This window comes from Sinocyclocheilus anshuiensis, unplaced genomic scaffold, assembly GCF_001515605.1.
Source record: "Sinocyclocheilus anshuiensis isolate Anshui unplaced genomic scaffold, SAMN03320099.WGS_v1.1 scaffold1658, whole genome shotgun sequence".
Classification (NCBI taxonomy): domain Eukaryota; kingdom Metazoa; phylum Chordata; class Actinopteri; order Cypriniformes; family Cyprinidae; genus Sinocyclocheilus; species Sinocyclocheilus anshuiensis.
Genome location: NW_015547302.1, coordinates 250,710 through 269,012, shown reverse-complemented (window position 1 = coordinate 269,012; position 18,303 = coordinate 250,710). Strand labels below are relative to the sequence as shown.

Genomic DNA, 18,303 nt, shown 5'->3' with positions numbered 1-18,303 from the left:
GACAGCGCTCTCTTCCACCCTTAATACCCACAACTGAGGTGCTCTTGAGCAAGGCACCGAACCTCCATTTGCTCCCCAGGTGCCGCAGCAAAATGGCTGTGTTCGTGGTGTGTGTGTGTGCGCACCTGGATGGGTTAAATGCAGCGCACAAATTCTGAGTATGGTTTACCATACTTGGCAGTCACATCACTCACTTTCACTTTCAGTCTTCACCTTATTCACCTTTAGTGCTTGACCTTGAATTCACTTCCACTGTAAGTGCCTCACTTTCATTTTTTTGTGAGTTAATCAACATTATGCTAGTTGCTGACAATAAGCTATCTGCTTCAGGAAGAAGAATGAGTTATTAGTAGTCTTACCATTACCTCCCCTCTTGCCCTCCATCCTCCCTTTTTCTACCATAATCCCCTGGTCCCCGGACAATTTGACTACTCTTGAGTTTCTTAATTGTCTGGTTGGGATTTGACTGATGCCCATTGTAGGTTTTAAGCTGCTATTATGTTTCTCGCTTTATGAATGAATGCATCTGAATAGCATCACTCAGCTATACCAGTCGGTGCCAAAGGATGAGGATCCAGCTTATGAGGAAAATGGCTAATATAATATAACTATTTTATTGGCTTTTTGTTTGAAGCTTACAGTACAATAAAGTAGGAAACTATTGTTCAGGAGGAAATGTATTTTTGGTACAACCTTTTTTTTTCTTTTTTTAACAACTTATCTTAAAAATAAATTGACAGGATACTCAATACTGGACTGCTCGCATAATTGTAGACATCTAATTAGGCTAATTTAAGGGTGTGCGTGTTTTGTAGTGTGTATGTTAAATGAGCAACTGTATTGTGGCTGCTCCCCAGTGGCCAGAAGGGTTTTGTATAATGGACATATAAAGGAATCTTTCCCTCTTTTCAAATGGTGAGGAGCTCATGAATTATGAACACTTTGTTTTGGTACTCGATATGGTGCTGAGGGGGCTTAGCCTTTGTGTGTGCGTGTATAGATATGTGTGCTGGAGAGAGATTGATCCGAAGTGAGTGTGGCATGTCTGCACCTCAACTCAGACTTGCAACCACATAGTTCCCGAAGAGCCAAGTCAGACACTTAAATATCCTCAGATTATATAATCCATCTTTTTTTCAACAGTTAGTATGAATTTTATTGCAGGTAACAACATAACAGAACCAAGTGGCATCTGCAAACAATTGCGGTTCTATTTTCCAAATTGACTTTACATTTCTAGCCTTTTTGCAAAACTACTTTTAACCCATTTTGATGTCAAGATGATTACTGTTTTATATTTTAATTTAATTGAAAATGAAATTTATTCCTGTGAATTTTCAGCATCATTACTCCAGTCTTCGGTGTCACATGATCCTTCAGAAATCAATCTAATATGCTGATTTGATGCTCAAGAAACTTTCTAATTTCTAATTATCAATGTTGAAAACACTTGCACACTTTTGCGACATTATAATTGTCTTTACTGTCACTTTTGATTACTTTAATGCATCCTTGCTGAATAAAAGTATTAATTTCTTTTAAAAAACTTAAAATCTTACTGACCCCAAACTTTTGAATGGTAACTGATGAAGTCAGCTCTCCTCAAACTCATACAGGCGTTTATCGCATTTAATATGATGGAACATCATTAACATTTTACAACTACAAATTGTTGAATATGTATGTCCATTTTTATTATTAATTTTAAACAATGTCTGTTGTTTTATAATCTAGAACATGACAACTTTCTTTTTATGAGTGATTTGGAGTTCTTTAAAATAAATGGCACTTTGATGAATAATTTGCTATATAATGCAACGGCATTCATTTGAACTGTATCTTACATGTCCAAATACATAAGTATGGAAACATGTCCTGCAGTACAAGCAGTGGTCTGACCTCAAATACACCAATGACCTTATGTCTGGACATTACCAGGGTGCTACCATTACCTCCAAGATAATCCCATCTGTCTCTGCTTTAATTAAACACACCATAGAGAAAAAGAACTAATATGTACCACATCAGTGACTTAACTAGAAAGACGCTACAGGGGTATCTTACTCTACCGGGCAACCTCAGTTCCATGGGAATGAATATGTTATACATTTAGACCAAGATCATGTCAATGTTTGCTTTTGTCCAGGAAAAAAAGTGGTTGGACAGAATATACTATGTCTCACTTTATATCCTTGAATAGATTTATGAATCTTAAAACTCTTTTTATGTTATGACTTTAAATCTGTGAGATTTTAATAAGAAATGCCAATGTATTACACCCTTGAGAACGACCATGACAGCCAAGAATAGAATATAGACCCTTCTCACATAGCAGTTTAGTTTAAAACAGTCTAGCAACTGAATTTGAGCACCAAACACTCTACGGAGAGAGCTGAATTTGTTGAAAATGTGCTGAATGAGATGAAAATGTGCCGCTGCTATTAATTTGGCATATGATTTTATCCAAAGCGACTTGCATTGCATTCAAAGTATAAATATTTTTTAATCAGTTCGTGCATTTTCTGGGAATCGAACCATGACTTGCCGTTGCGAGTGCCACACTGTACAGTTTGAGCTTCAGGAATGTTAACAATTTATTCAGTGGCCTGTGTCCGGGTGACCAGGCACCTGTGAAGCCCAATCTTTCCATAAACAAGCCCAAACTTGCCTAAGACCAATATAGACTTGACTTACTTTTGTGCTTAGTGGTCCGACTAGCAGTTTCTATAATGTGTGTGTGTGTGTGTGTGTGACAATAATTACAAATAATTAAAAGAATAATTATATTCACCATATTCCCACAGGCCTGCATATCAAGATTTAAACAATTCTGTGAGACAATTTAATTATGTAGAATTAAATGCCTTAATGAATGTCTAATTTTATGAGTATTTATAATATCAAACTATCTCAAACCATCATTTCTTGTTTACCAAACACCGCACACTGTCGCGATCATATAGGCTAGCGCGAGAATTTTGAAGCCCCATGTTTTTTTCGTGAATTGAAGGGTGGCGACTGGCGACTGGCGAGGGCGGCGTTTGGGTTTTGAGCGGTTATTAACCACGAGTTATATCGTCACTGCTGTACGCGCTTAATCCCGGGTTGAATAAAACATGCGTGCTTCTGGGTCAAACAGAAGTGACGCCGCACGAGGCTATCAGTAACTCACTTACAGCTGCATAAAAAAACTACAAGCATAGTGCACGAGGCGGGAAACACGTCTTCAAGTCCAAAGATTTCTATGTAACCTGAAGTGCTTCAGAGGCTGGACTGTCAGCACCTCGCCCTGACTCGCGTTTCCCAGGAAATAACGGCTATACACCGGACTTCTCCGGTTTCTAATGACGTGCATGCATTATTGAGCGCGCTCTCCCGGGCAGTACGGTGAGTGGCACCGGGTCAGCCACGCACAAAACGGACTGCGCTCCAGGAACATTACACTGACGCTGTCGTTGTTTAATTAATGCAACCTCCGATTAACTGTCAGTTTAGGACTATCCCGCCAAAGTGTCCTAACCCTAAAAAAACACACCGACTGTAACAACACCGCAGCACGGGTGTTAAAGCAATTAAATAATAGGCCTACATATCGTTACTAAATATGGGTTAAATGCACATATAATAACAAACTGACACTATGAACTGCACCACATTAACACGTTTGGCGAACTAAAATAGCATATTGAATGTCACAGCTCACTTAAATAAGATCAATGCTTACTGCCAACACTTTTGTAACAAATATTAGTCATACAATTATGCATTTAGCTCCTACTAAACGCATAAATGTAAATATCCCAGGTTCATGAAACTTTACAAAACATCAAAGAGCTGCTCTGACATAATTTCACTTAGTTTGCTATAGGTCGACTTTTCATAAGTCAAAGCACAGTTAGCACACAAACTTGGAAAATTTCACAGCTGTTAAAATTTAGGCTGTTGATTAATCCAGCAACTCGTGATGTTTGAAGCGTCTCTCTCAAGAGCAGCTGAGTTCACAGTAAATGAAGCAACCCATCTCTGTGTGTGCTTAGTTTAACGTGCATTTGGAAACCATGTACTGTATGCTCGGTTCATTTTATTTACACATTCACATAATTTCCAACATTTTTATAAATGGAGGTTTACAGCATTTCACCAGTATTCTGCCAAAATAAAAAGCTTGAATTTGAAATGCTAAAAGATCAAGGGTTTGAATGTTTGAAAGGAGAATTTAAGACATACAAATGTGTAACATAAATCATAATAGTATCGCATAGTTTTTTTTATTTACAGTAGGCTATTGTAAACTTCATTATAAAAAATGAAAACAGAAATACTTTACTGTTTTAATAACAAATAATAATAATAACTATTAGTTTGTTGAATTTGAATGGGTTCCTAAAAACACCAAAGTGAATAATGTGGACAGACACAAATAAATTGCGGTTTGAGTCCACTTTAAAGTCCAGCTACAAAAGTTAATCATATCTCAGTTCAAACAGCAATATTAACAAAAGTTGTGCAGCCCTATATATAAATATAAATATATATATACAATTTTCAAAATAAAACATTTGCTTTAAAAAGAGTAAATGTTTTATCTGTTGACTTGCATGTCATCAACCAACATAAGGTTATGCAAAATTGTTTAATGAATTAAATATTAACTTAAAATCGCAAGTAAACATTTTAAGTCTAAGGGGTTCAGCTGACAAAAAAAAAATGTTAGGGAACCCCTGAATAAGGCAAAAGTCTTACCAGGTTCTCTCAAAACTCCATTTCACATGTCACCCTTGGGATACAACTTTTTATATTCAGAAAAATATATGTGCATTAACTAATGAAAAATTACCAAAATGTGTAATGCCAATGCCATGGTATTATCTTCCACAATAAGGGTTAAGTCCACGAAACAAAACATTGGTGGTGCACTATTCAGTACCTGAAACACAGATGATGTACTGTGCCTCTGAGTGAAATCATGCCTGTCCTGAGACTGGGGTGTCAAAATCTGCAATAGGACAAAATGATACTGTGGATACGCTTACATTTAATGGGGCAGCTCAACAAGATAATGTTACAACATGGCTGGATTTTGTTTTACAATATGCAGAGGTTTGAGTGTTTTTATCTCACTTTAGATTAAAAAAAGTTATATTTGCTTGTTCTCCAAAGCATCACACAAATCCAGTTACACAGCACTTGATAAGAGTCCTTCTGCAACTAAAACTGTCACATTTAAGAGGGATGCCTAGTTTAAAAATGGTAAGAACAGTAACACAAACAAAATAGGTCAAGCAGCCTCCTCGGATATTCTGTGCACTAATAACTTAAAATGTGCCGATTTGCGTAGTGAATTTGACCCTCAGAGGAACTACCATCAGACTCTTTGACTACTTTGGTGTTGCAACACATGGCTTAACCAGAACATTTTTTTATTTTGACAGGCACTAATGTACAGGAGTTTGTACATTCTGATTATATTCAGTATGAAATACTAGCCAACCACTTTCTTAACAAATAACATGTTCTGATTATCTCCAAAGTCTACGCCGAAAAATATAATATTTTTTATATATAGTTTTAATATTGATATTAAAAACACAAAAATAAGACATTTCTCCCTAAAAAAAAAAAAAAAAAAAGATAAAGTTCTATTGCACACAAAGAAAAAAGCGCCACCTGCTGGCTAAAATCTTTCTAATCTAAATTTTGCAGGAGTGCCCTTAGGGATGAGTGTCATTACCATTCTTTAACAAGTAATATATTGCAAAAGTGTACTGGACAGTAATTAGATATTGACATAACAAATAAAGAATTTACTTGAGATATAACAGTTGTCATTTGTAGTAGCCTATGTAAATTCTTTATCCATGTCATTTCTCGATTCATGTAAAACAAAGGTATTTGAAGGATAAGAAATATGTATCATTATATTATGGAGATAAAAAAAGCACGATGAACAACAATACAATGTTATAACAACATGGATAAGCGGTTTTCACTGACCGACTCATCTCAGAGAAACAGAATATATGGAGGCATGAGGTTTCCAAAGTGAGTGTATAAGAGTAAAACACATACACGGATATATACATACAGTACACATTCACACACGCATCCCTATATTTACACACACATTCAAATCACACACTTCGGACAACCAGTTAAAGTACAAAAAAAAAATCCTATTACCGGTATATAAGCCCTCAGTCCACCAAACCGAAAATAAGATATGTAGACAAAACAAAGGAAAACGAGAGAAGAAAAAAACAGACTAAATGCTGGAATGAGCTTCACGCAGGCCATGACACCTGCAGTTTTCAGGTTTAACGGACATGTTGGTGACACACAGACTAGTGCTTTTATCGTGTTTATAGACGGAGCGAGGTTTGACTCGCTCACTCCAAGTGCACCCTCTCCTGGTCAGGGTTTGAAGTGCACTCTTCATTCAAGCACAAATAAACTCAATAAAAGCCAACTAGTGAAGCAAACAAAAAAAGAACTGGAAAAAATCTGAAAATCGGCACGCAGATACACCATCACCAATGTAAAAAGGAAACAAAAACAAATATCCCAGTTGCAGTAGTAATACAAATTCAATTGGTTAAATGAGGTTGTGGTTTGAGCTGTGTGTGATATTATAGATAACTAGCTGTGGTTGTTTAAATTTGTCTTATGTCAATATTAAAATTTGTATAGTTGTAGAGATCAGCAAAATCACCATAGATTTAAATAAGCATCTAACATCCCTGTTCCCTCATACATATAAGTTTCATATTAACCGAAAATTAGACTTTCACAATCCGCTTATATTGTCCATCATAGAAACATAATTAAATAATGCTTCTCATTTAAAAAGAAGAGACATATTTTCCCCAAATTGAGCAATTGAGGCCAAAATTAAATGTTAATAAAATCTTCAAATCAAATAAGATAAAGACATTCAGCACATTCTGTGTGTGTTCATCATGTGGTTTGTGTGTGACTCATCTGAGAGCATGTAAGTGAGATTAACCGTTCAAGGCTCCTAGTATCTCAGCTGAAAAGCACATTTCCTTAGGAAACAAGCAAAATCCCCAACTTCACGGATACCAGGCAACCAAACAGCCTCGGCTCGGAGCGAGCAACACAATACAGCTCTTTCTGGGAGGAATGGGCTCTGTTACACAGCTGCAAGTTGAGGCACTGTAGGTCCTGGGCTCAGTGGGTCCTGTTATTCTGAGATATTGAGTCCCATGGTGTAATTTCGTGTCCGAGCCCAATATGTCCTATGGCGCAGCTCCACCTCTGGGCACAGTGGGCCCTGTGGTGCAGCTCTGCCTCAGGGCTCTGTGAGCCCCATGGCACAGCTCCACCTCAGGGATCAGTGGGCCCTGGGGTGCAGCTCCATTCGTTTGTTGATTGAGCAGCATCCTCAGAATAAGGCGGCGCATTTGGTCAGTACAATTTGGTTTCCTGTTGTTAACTGTGTCTCCTTGGTGATTGGTGAGAGTCGGCTAGCTGAAGAGCATGCTGAGATAGCTTAAACCTCAGCAGCCTTCAGGCCGATTTTCTCCTCGTCCTGTCAGTCCGAATTGGGCTTCTTTAGTGAGAAAGCATATATGTTAAAATGATCACTCAGCTGCTTCACCTGCACAGGGAGACAGAAAAAAAAATGACTATAATGAGAAATATTTTAATGTAGTTGTGCATAAAAACATGACAGTTACAAAAGATAATTCCATTATATTTATTATATATCATATCATGTTTAAGTTGTTAATAATCATATTTACTATTATAATCATTTATAATTAATGATTTTTATTAGTTATAATATTGATATATTATAAATTATATTAAATTGTTATAGATCATATAAATTAGTTGATTATAGTAATTATACAAATAAAAAATGTGTATATATATATATATATATATATAATTACTTATTTTTATAATTAATTATTATAACAAGTAATTTAATATAAAACCATTTTATTTCATATTATTATATTAATATTACAATATTATTACTACTAATAATAATTAATTTGAAATTATATATTAAATTATTATATTATTAAATAATTATTATAATTATAACAATTACATATTAAAGATTTCCTATAATAAATAATTTCTATAAGTTAAATTAAAAAATATATTCTTCATGACTAATTAACTAATAAGCAGTCTGTGTGTGTCTTTACTCACAACTGATACTCCATAGTGTATGTGAGTGAGGATGACTATGGCAGTCCATATGTAAAGGACAGTAATTTCACCGTGCTGTACAACCCCAGATATCACTAGCAACACCACAGCTGTCATCGGCAACAACAACAAACTCAGTGGCTTACATCGAGTATTACTCATCTGGCATACAATGAGCTTGCACTGAGACAGAGAGAGAAAGAGAGCATGTCAGGATCAGAAATCTGACAAGATGTTTCAAATGGAACTGAAAGACATCCATTGTCACGGCTGCACAACTTGTTTATCTACAGCAGAGAGAGAGGACTGAGTACACTCACAGTAACATTGGAGAAGGCTGTTCCCACCATGAGATAAAAGATTCTGGGTTGCTTCTCGATGATGTCTGTAGGAGAGAGACTGATCCACAGTGTAGACAGCACAAACAAGAGGACGGGAGAGAAAAACGGCAACAAGGCCTCATACACCGAACTGTGCTTCAGGGTGTTCTTACGGTATGCCCTAAAATAATACAGAGAGAAAGAGTGAGAACAAATATCCCTGTTCCAAAAGCATACATTATTCAATAGAACATCAGTAAGCTACAAAGTATGAGTCATTTTTATGTAGTCCAAGGCACAAGAGGCCTGAAACGAAACTTACTTAAAGACATTGTAGAGGCTCATTGGCAATGTTACAACAAATAAACAACCTGTAAAAAAAACGAATGAGGAAATCAGATCATCCTTTAATTTGCAAGTTTGGCCTAATAGCGAATGAAAACAGCATTTGAAGTATTAACTGTAAGAGCAGGGCAGAGTTCACTCACCAACAATCATAACAGTGAACAGATCTCTGTATTGAACATTCCCAATAGCAGGTTTGTACCATGTTTCCACACCAACCACCGCTGTTATTATGTACACGACAGAGATAGTCTGGTATGGAGAAAGAAAAAAGACATTAATGCAAACTGTAATATTTATTTCCATCCAAGAATCATTGAAGTTTTAATGTACTGTGTGTGATATATACAAAAACAAACATTTTTATTTCACATTTTTAATATTCACTACTGCTCAAACATTGGGTACTTATACTTAAAGGGGTCCTATTACGCTTTTTCACTTTTTCAACTTTAGTTAGTCTGTAATGTTGCTGTTTGAGCATAAAAAAAGATCTGCAAAGTTACAAAGTCCAATTCAAAAGGAGATATTTTATTTAACAGAAATCACTTTTCAAAAACTACAACGAACGACTCGTTTGGACTACAACGCATATTTTCTGGGATTTGTGATATCACAAATATCGACGAATGGGATGAGACCTAGTTGAGCTGCACTAGAGAAGGCAACGAGTGTTATCACTATGTCAGAGACACGCTAGCTTTCCCAAGGCAGATGAACTTAGAGTGGTTACAATCATTCGGGTTTAAATCACGCTCAAATTGATTTGTATTTTAATATTTTGTGAAAACCATATTTTCTTTTCATGAGTTTATCTTTAGGTCATTGTAATAAATTACCACTTGACTGATGTCGTAGCCCCAGGGTAGGAACAAAATCCCAGTGTTGTACTTCTCCCAGTGAGACAGTATGAAGGAAAACAGGACAACCCATAACAGATAATACAGCGTCACCACTCCCACGCCTGTCTCACCCCGTCCGAAGACAGAGTACACTGTAGCGACGAAGAACACACATGCCCAGCTGTCCAGATGGGACGAGACCTGGTTGAGCTGCACTAGAGAAGGCAACGAGTGTTATCACTATGTCAGAGACACGCTAGCTTTCCCAAGGCAGATGAACTTAGAGTGGTTACAATCATTCGGGTTTAAATCACGCTCAAATTGATTTGATGTTGATGCAATATTTACACTGAAGCTCGCAGGCGGCTATGATAAGGGGCATGACATTTCCCGAACAGCGCCGAGTGCTGCCAATCACAACACACACTGGCCCAGCTAACCAATCACAGCACATTTCGTATTTCAGAAGGCGGGACAGCACACACTGGCCCAGCTAACCAATCACAGCACACACTGGCCGCCTGTTCTAGTACACCCCCAAAACAAAATCAAGACTTTGTAAAAGAGCATAATAGAACCCCTTTAATACTTATAATAATTAATAATATTATTCAGCAAGGATTCATTACATTGTTTACAAAATGACAGTAAAAACTTTTCTAATGTTACAAAAGATTTCTATTTCAAATAAATGCTGTTTCTTTAACTTTCTGGACAGGAATATATCATGGTTTCCACAGAAATATATTTTCTTACTATTTCTTCTTAATAAGAAGAAGAAATGTTACCTGAGCACCAAATCAGCATATTAGAATGATTTCAGAAGGATCATGTGAGTATTGGCTGCTGAAATTCTGCTTTACCACGACATGAATAAATTAATTAAAATTATATATATATACACATACACACACACACTCTCATGAGCCTTTTTCAAAAACAATCTTACTGACCTCAACCGAAGACAGAGTACACTGTAGCGACGAAGAACACACATGCCCAGCTGTCCAGGCCGTGGTCGAACAGCTCACCCAGTGGAGTGCTGGAGTTTGTTCTCCGAGCCTGTTTGCCATCCACACCATCTGCATGTACACACACAACAAACAAAATATATTTGAAACTTATATGTAGGCATACACATTTCCAATTTTGCTACCACATACACAATGTTTCAGTGGTCCTATGGATCCCAGACATAATATTCACAGCTCTTCCCTTACTAAACTATAGTGTTAAGAAGCAAGCCTCTGCAAATTTGCTGCATGTTCATATTTTCATATGCAAACGTGTCTTTTGTGGCTGTATTACGGTCAAATGTCCCTATTGGTCAAAGTGCTCATCTAGTGAGTTATTAATGTATACAGCACACCTCAGTAGGTTTATAAATGTACACAGGTGGGACTAAAAATAAGATTTGTGCCAAAATATCAGATTTGTGCATTAGGCACTTGAAAAAACAAATATTGTTCATATTAAACGATATTACTGAAATGCACAGCTCCAAATGTATTTCATTAATTTAAAGATCAAATGCCATTATTTTAATCAGTTAATATTTAGCTTTTTTTAATTAAAGGAGTGTGTTCAATAGCATATTGGTATTTGCTGTGTTCATGAGAATTGTGAATGTTCTGGACAACAACTTGAACAATATTTTGACTCTATTAGCAAATGTGCCTTAAACACAAATAAATTGATTTTACAAAAGGGATTCAGAAACATTAGCCACTAGCTGACAGAAGACTGATCAATTAACATTAGTACTATTTCAATAATAGTGGACAGTCATGGCCTAATAGTTAAAGATTCTGACTTGCAAGCCGAAGGTCGTGGGTCTGAGTCTCAGTACCAGCATGAATTGTCGGTGGGGGGAGTAAATAATCAGCGCTCTCTTCCACCTTCAACAACCATGACTGAGGTGAGACCCTTGAGCAAGGCACAGACCCCCAACTGCTCCCTGGGGCCCGCAGCAAAAAATAGCTGCCCACTGCTCTGGTGGTGTGTGTGTGTTCACTACTCACTGCTGTGTGTGTGCACTTGGATGGGATAAATGCAGTGCACAAATTCCAAGTATGGGACACCATACTTGGCCACGTCATGTCACTTTCAAAAACAAAAAGACACACTTACCTAAGGTATAGGCCAGAAAGTTGAACAGACCAGCAGCTATCCACACCCAACTTGGCACATGTGTACGGCCTTCCCCTGTGCCACACAACACCCACGAAACAATCAATCCCATTTGTAAACAGGTACAAGTCCAAAAAAACAAAACAACAACAACAGCATTAAACTAATAAATTGCTATAAATTATACCCTTAAAATACCTACCTTTTTTAGTTCATTTATGAAGAATGAATTTAACTTTCAATACTACATATCAGTGAAAAACACTATGATTTAAAAAATGTTTTTGTCTTCATTACTACTTAATGGAAACATATTTGTTGCTAGGAAAACAAAACTTTTTTTTTAAAGCAAAACTTGTTTGTAGTGTCGCTTCTTTTAATTATTCACTCCACAACACTGAATGTACAGTGTGTTATGCATATGTGAGAGAGCTGGCAATGTGCACAGGTGTGGCTGTGTATTAACAGATGGCTAGTTGATAATTGAGAGAGTGATGAGCTGGAAGCGAGACCTTGATCCTTGTCATATGAAAAAAAGAAAACATACAACCTTTTTCTTATCTTTGCACATAATCACTATTACTAACTGGTTATAGTTGTTATAATTCCAAATGAGTTAAGGTCCCTAAGCTTTGGGAAAGAGAGCATTACCCACAATACCCTCTCACTAGCACATCAAATCCATACCAATCATACACACACAGTTTATTGACCTCACCTGAGGCATAAAAGTCAAAGTCGAAAAAGGACAACAAGGTGAAGGTGAGTACCAGGAACATGAACCCTGTAAATGTGATGAGGTTTGGGGCAAGCCATGTGGGCAAGATCTGAGGCACAGCGAGAAAGAGGGAAATTAGCGAGTTGCAAATGGTCTGATCTCCCTCGCAGGTAATCAGATCCAGACGGAACATTCATTAATGTTGCATATATGTAATTCAATGAAAGCAAAACACAGCATAATGTTATTCTTTTTATGTGAAATACCACTATATAGTCATGGATTCAAAATATTTTATAAAGATTGACAGACAAGAAACAAATCTTCATAAATGCATCTTTATAACACAAAATAATATGCAATAAACAATTTAATAATAGTATATTTTAATATACAATATAAATAAACAAAAATAAAATGCTATACTAAAATATATAACTACAAAATAATTGTAAATAGAAATATATTACAATTTGATAAAACTATAATTAATCTAATATATCATTTTAAAATAATATAATAAAATACTTTTGTTTGTCATATTTGAAAGAGACTTTGCATTTGCTTGTCCTAATGTCAGTCTTGAGTTTTAATGCATTAAATAGTACATTTAAGTAATACAAATGAATATTAATCTATAATAAAAGTGTTGTTATTATTATTATTATTATTATTAAATCTGTTATGAGAGACTGAATGCCCTGGGTAACATTCCAAACGACAGTGGTGATTCTGAACATTCTCACCTTCACCACTGAGTTCCAGAAGGGGTGCATGACGTAGATAGAGAGGGGGTTGGAGTCAACCGCACTGTACTGTAAAGAAGAGATGACAAGAAATGCAGAGTAAGACAACACATTAACACTCAGGTCCAGAAGTGTGAATGTCGAAAAGTGTTAACAAAAGAGTGTTTCTGCTGTGTCCACTAATATGGCACATTGTGTCTACAAACTTTAGATGAGATGATTAAAATGTAACCTAAAAGTATCACTAAAAAACTGCCCATGTAGCAGGAACTACTGGAAAATAAATTCTGAAGTCCAAACCTAGAGACAATTTAGAATGGCCAGAATGTAATAATGTCTATCAAAAATGAAACAGTTCACTACAGCACACAATAGCATGATTCAGGGGCGAAGGTCACTTTTCACTTGCTCCCCCAGCATGTGTTTACTGTGTGAGCTCACACTTGAAGCTTAGGGATAGGTCAGCAATGTCAGCAAATGAACGTACACAAAACCACAAATTAAATGTACACAAAATGCTGAAATGAAATACACACTTATTTTAATGGTTTTAGTTAACTATAATAACCCTGTTCTGGTCAAATAAACACACTGCGGTAGTCATGAGGGGGTAGTCATGTACGTTCAATGCCCCCTAAAAGTATGTGCAAACATGCAGAGCAAGAATAGCACATACAATCTCAGCAGCCTGTACACCTAACGGCCCAAAACACTGGGAGTAAATAAATACACCTTATCAGGCCAACAGGACATTCAACCAGGAGGCACACAGCGTCAGAGCCACATTCATTCACAAGTTCTGTCAAATAACCACTCAGAAATACACAAAACTCTGCGTCACACCCAGGAATTCAACCTCTCGACCTCTCTAGTTTCACACCCTTTTAAGCAAACTATCATCTTCAGAGATGCCTAACAGAAATTTTTGCGACAAATACTAATAGAGACAGACTGATTGATTTAATTGTTTATTTCATGTATTATAAATTAATAATTGATTGATTTAATTGTTTATTTCATGTATTATAAATTAATAATTATCACATAATAAAAGCATAATATGCATTATGAAAATGTATAACTAAAAATAAAAAATGACTATATATATATATATATATATATATATACTGTTAGTAGTTGTTTGCGATATAATCATTCAGATATTTTGTGTTCATTTTGTGCAATTTGTTTTCATTTCTAGAAAGTAATTTATACAAACAATACATTAAATAAGCAAGTTCTTGTTGGTTCCTGATGAACACACAGCGGTATATAATGGCATTGTTGGTGGCATTTATTGGATAACAAGATACAGTAAAAAAAATTATATTGTGAAATATTACAATTTAAATAACTTCACAAATATTTTTTTTTTTTTCAAAATATAATTTATTCATGTGATTGTAGAGCTGGATTTTCAGCAGCATTACTGCAGTCTTCAGTGTCACATGATCACATGATAATATGTTGATTTGGTGCTCAAGAAACATTATTTTTATTATTTATTATCATCACCGCTGAAAACAGTTGTGCTGCCTAATATTTTTGTGGAAACCATGATACATTTTTTCAGGATTGTGTTTGTGTTGTGAACAATAGTTCAAAAGAACAACCTTTATTTAATAGAGAAATCTTTTACAACATTGTAAATGTATTTACTGTCTCTTTTGATCGTTTTAATGACTTCTTACTGAATAATAGCATCATTTAAAATACTTTTAAAACTACTGCATATTGATTAACAATTATAAAGTACGTGTGTAGATAGATAGATCAAGACAAACGCCCACAGAGTAATAAGTTACAATAATCATGAACAAGACACAGATAGTGTTTATGCAAGCAAAGGGGTTCATAACTGGATAAACAAAGAGCTTTACATCTCAATCTTTTCAGGCGCTTCTTCTTCTATAAATTATATCAGAGGACTCTGACACTACACAACTATATACATACAGTAACACCTGAATATTAAATGAACACGGCGAACAATTAAAGTGAAAGCACGGAGTGAGTGACTCGCATGCAAATGATGTCCAAACCATAGATCCTTGTTAGACGCGGAACCATGAGCCCATCCCTTTACAATTCAACACAATTTACAAGCTAACCGACAACATAAAGCACGTAGATCAACTAAAACAAAGCAGGATACCGTGTTTGTGTTTAGCTGGTAAAACAAGATAATGTTGTCGCTGCGTCGCATAATGTTTAGAACTGAAGATCTACTTTCACTGGCGGTTTCAAGTCACTGTGGCACACCAGTTTCACCGGTTAATACCACTAACATGTCTTTAAAATCTTCGAATTGGATGTATATGCAGTAATAACTCAATTGTGTATCAATTAATCCCGCAAATTTGAGGGAAAAACACTATTTCTCTTTAAAGGTCCTTTCTAGAGAGCGGCACACACCGGTAGACCTCATGCTTCATGATAGCATTAACAGCACGGCTCGACTTGCCGACACCCTCAATTCCTACACATTGTGCAGAATAAGAGCGGCCTCACCTTATATTTATCAAAACCTGAGAGTTGCTCTTGGGTGACATAGTGGTAGAGAGCCATGATGACCGCAGCACGGCTCTGAGACGGACCGAAATTCACCCGTGTCGGCTCACAGTATCCGCAGTGCCGCGCGCGTGCGGTCGGTGGCGGTGCAGTGGCGTGACGCCTGAAACTCCGCCCACAAGCCAATGTGATGTTTCATAATAAAAGCCGACGTGGAACTTGCATCAAAACGTCAGAAACACTCCTCTATATTTAGTTTTTATTCAGTTATGTTACGTTTTTTTCCTACTCATTATAGTGTTGTACTATTTATTTATTTATTTGTATGTTTATTTGTTTATTTATGTGTGTGTGGATGTTTGTATGCATATGTGTGTGTGTGTGTGTGTGTGTGTGTGTGTACTTAACCATATTTTGGGGACAAATTTGTACCCAAAAGTGAGCAAAACCTGACATAATCGCCAAAATCCTCAATTTGGGGACGTCCTCATTTGTAAAACTGGTATAAAAATAAAGTAAACAACGGTTTTTTTAAATTGTAAAAATGCAGAAAGTTTTCTGTGAGGGTTAGGGTCAGTGGTAGGAGTGGGGGTGGGGTTAAAAAGTGTATAACTATCTGTATATAAAACAATAGAAATCTATGTAATGTCCCCATTTGTATAGCTAAGTAAACGTGTGTGTGTGTGTGTGTATGTATGTATGCATGCATTTATGTATGTATGTATTTATTTACATTTTAAACTGCTTTTCTCCAAACTGTTCTACGGACCACCCAGCCCCGGCGGCTCCTCTGACCTAAGTTTAAAAACCCCGGGACTAGTCTACATAAAACGGGGACAAATGTTGCACTATATAGACTAAATATGCACATTACAAAAACGATTATTTTACAATACGTGAGCTGGGAATTTGGGTTAGATGTCACACTTCTTTTTTCTCATTGTAGGTTCTTTTTAAATTATTTTTCCTATAAGCATATACATCATAGCACTGATCTGTGTATATATTCATTAAAGGAAGTGGTTAGTAAATATTGTAACGTATTCAGAATGTTGTTGTGTTGTGGAAAACAATGTGTTTAATGTTAATGTTGCACTTTATTCCTTTTTGCGTTTGGAACTGTTATTGGATGTTCACGTGTATAGGGAAAGAGGCTCCACCCCCTGGGGTGTGTGAAAGGGGAAACTGAGAGAAGGGGGCAGTGTTGCCAATTTGGGGATTTTGTCGCCAAATTTAGCTACTTTCTGATTGTAGCTGCGACTTTTTTTATTTTTTGCGACAAAGAGCTATTGTAGCTATATTTAAATAAAACTAGCGATTTTTTGGAGATTTTATATTTTTTACTTGGCCCCACCTTGCCGTAGGCCCGTGACCGCTCACGCTTGCTCTCAATCATGCCAATGAATCTGCGCAGAACACACCAGTACACGCTTGCCATGACGCACACCACAATTTCATTATAAACATCAATCAAGATGCCGGAGAAAAAAATGAACATCTTGTTTTAACTTTAGCAAATGGCTGCAATATAACAAAGAGTGAAAAATTGAAGGGGGTCTGAATACTTTCCGTACCCACTGTATATTTACTTTCCTTTACCTTTACCAAATTTACCTGTATTTACTTTGTTTTCATATTTGGCGACTTTTTGTGAAAAATGGAGACTTTTGAGGGTGGTTCTAGAGATTTTCTGAGGGAGGGGTTTGGCAACACTGGAAGGGGGTCAGAAGAGTGCCTCGCTGGTCGGGGTGTGTACGGCGTGGGTTGTGGCCGACAGCAGCCCAAATAACACCCCTTTTGCATCAAAAACGCCTCGTCCTTGTCTGAGAACGCTACAATATAATAAGACAAATTCTACAGTATTTCTGTGTTTTTTAGATGCTTCTAAGGCGTTTGATCGAATTAATCATACTAACCTGTTTATAAAAGTACAAGAAAGAAGGGTTCCCCTTTACTTGATAAGGATTTTACATTACTGGTATATTCATCAATCAATGCGAGTAAGATGGGGTGGGAGTGTATCAGCACCTTTTTATATGATGAATGGGGTTCGTCAAGGTGGAATACTGTCTCCTCTTCTTTTTAACTTGTATATGGATGATCTTTCTTTAAAGTTAAACGATTGTAAAACTGGATGTGTAATAGGAGATCATCTTATAAATCATCTGATGTACGCTGATGATTTAGTTATTCTGTCCCCTTACAGTGCGGGATTGCAACAGTTGCTTCGTATATGTTCAAGTTATGGTGTGCAGTTTGATATCACATTTTATAGCAAAAAGAGTGTGGTTATGATTGTCAAAACCAAAGAGGACCTTAAGCAAAATTTTCCATCTTTTTATCTAGGTCAAGCATTAAATGTGGTGAATAAAATAAAATATCTGGGTCACATTATCAAAGATTATTTAAATGATGACGATGATGTGCAGCGCCAATGTTGTAAGTTGTATGGACAAGCAAATTTGGTTCGTACATTTTTTATGTGTACAGATGAGGTTAAAATAGCT

At 36.4% G+C, this 18,303-nt stretch overlaps 1 protein-coding gene across 1 annotated transcript; it reads right to left on the bottom strand.

The window, feature by feature from the left end:
- Positions 1-5,624: 5,624 nt before the first annotated feature.
- Positions 5,625-15,960, bottom strand: selenoi (selenoprotein I). Its single transcript, XM_016503804.1, has 11 exons — positions 15,797-15,960; positions 13,286-13,354; positions 12,540-12,648; positions 11,822-11,896; positions 10,683-10,773; positions 9,689-9,872; positions 8,993-9,101; positions 8,827-8,875; positions 8,505-8,685; positions 8,185-8,367; positions 5,625-7,618 (listed from the first exon to the last, which is right to left on the bottom strand). The coding sequence occupies exons 1-11, from the start codon at positions 15,851-15,853 to the stop codon at positions 7,553-7,555; spliced, it is 1,173 nt and encodes a 390-aa protein (XP_016359290.1). The 5' UTR covers positions 15,854-15,960; the 3' UTR covers positions 5,625-7,552.
- Between the last annotated feature and the right edge of the window lie 2,343 nt (positions 15,961-18,303).

Excerpts from the sequence above, each read along its gene's own strand:
- selenoi (XM_016503804.1), bottom strand. The coding sequence starts at position 15,853 with ATGGCTCTCTACCACTATGTCACCCAAGAGCAACTCTCAGGTTTTGAT. Across the intron at positions 9,102-9,688 it reads GCTACGACATCAGTCAAGTG|ACTATCTCTGTCGTGTACAT; the intron begins GTAATTTATTAC and ends TCTCCATACCAG. Across the intron at positions 8,876-8,992 it reads GTTCACTGTTATGATTGTTG|GTTGTTTATTTGTTGTAACA; the intron begins GTGAGTGAACTC and ends TTTTTTTTACAG.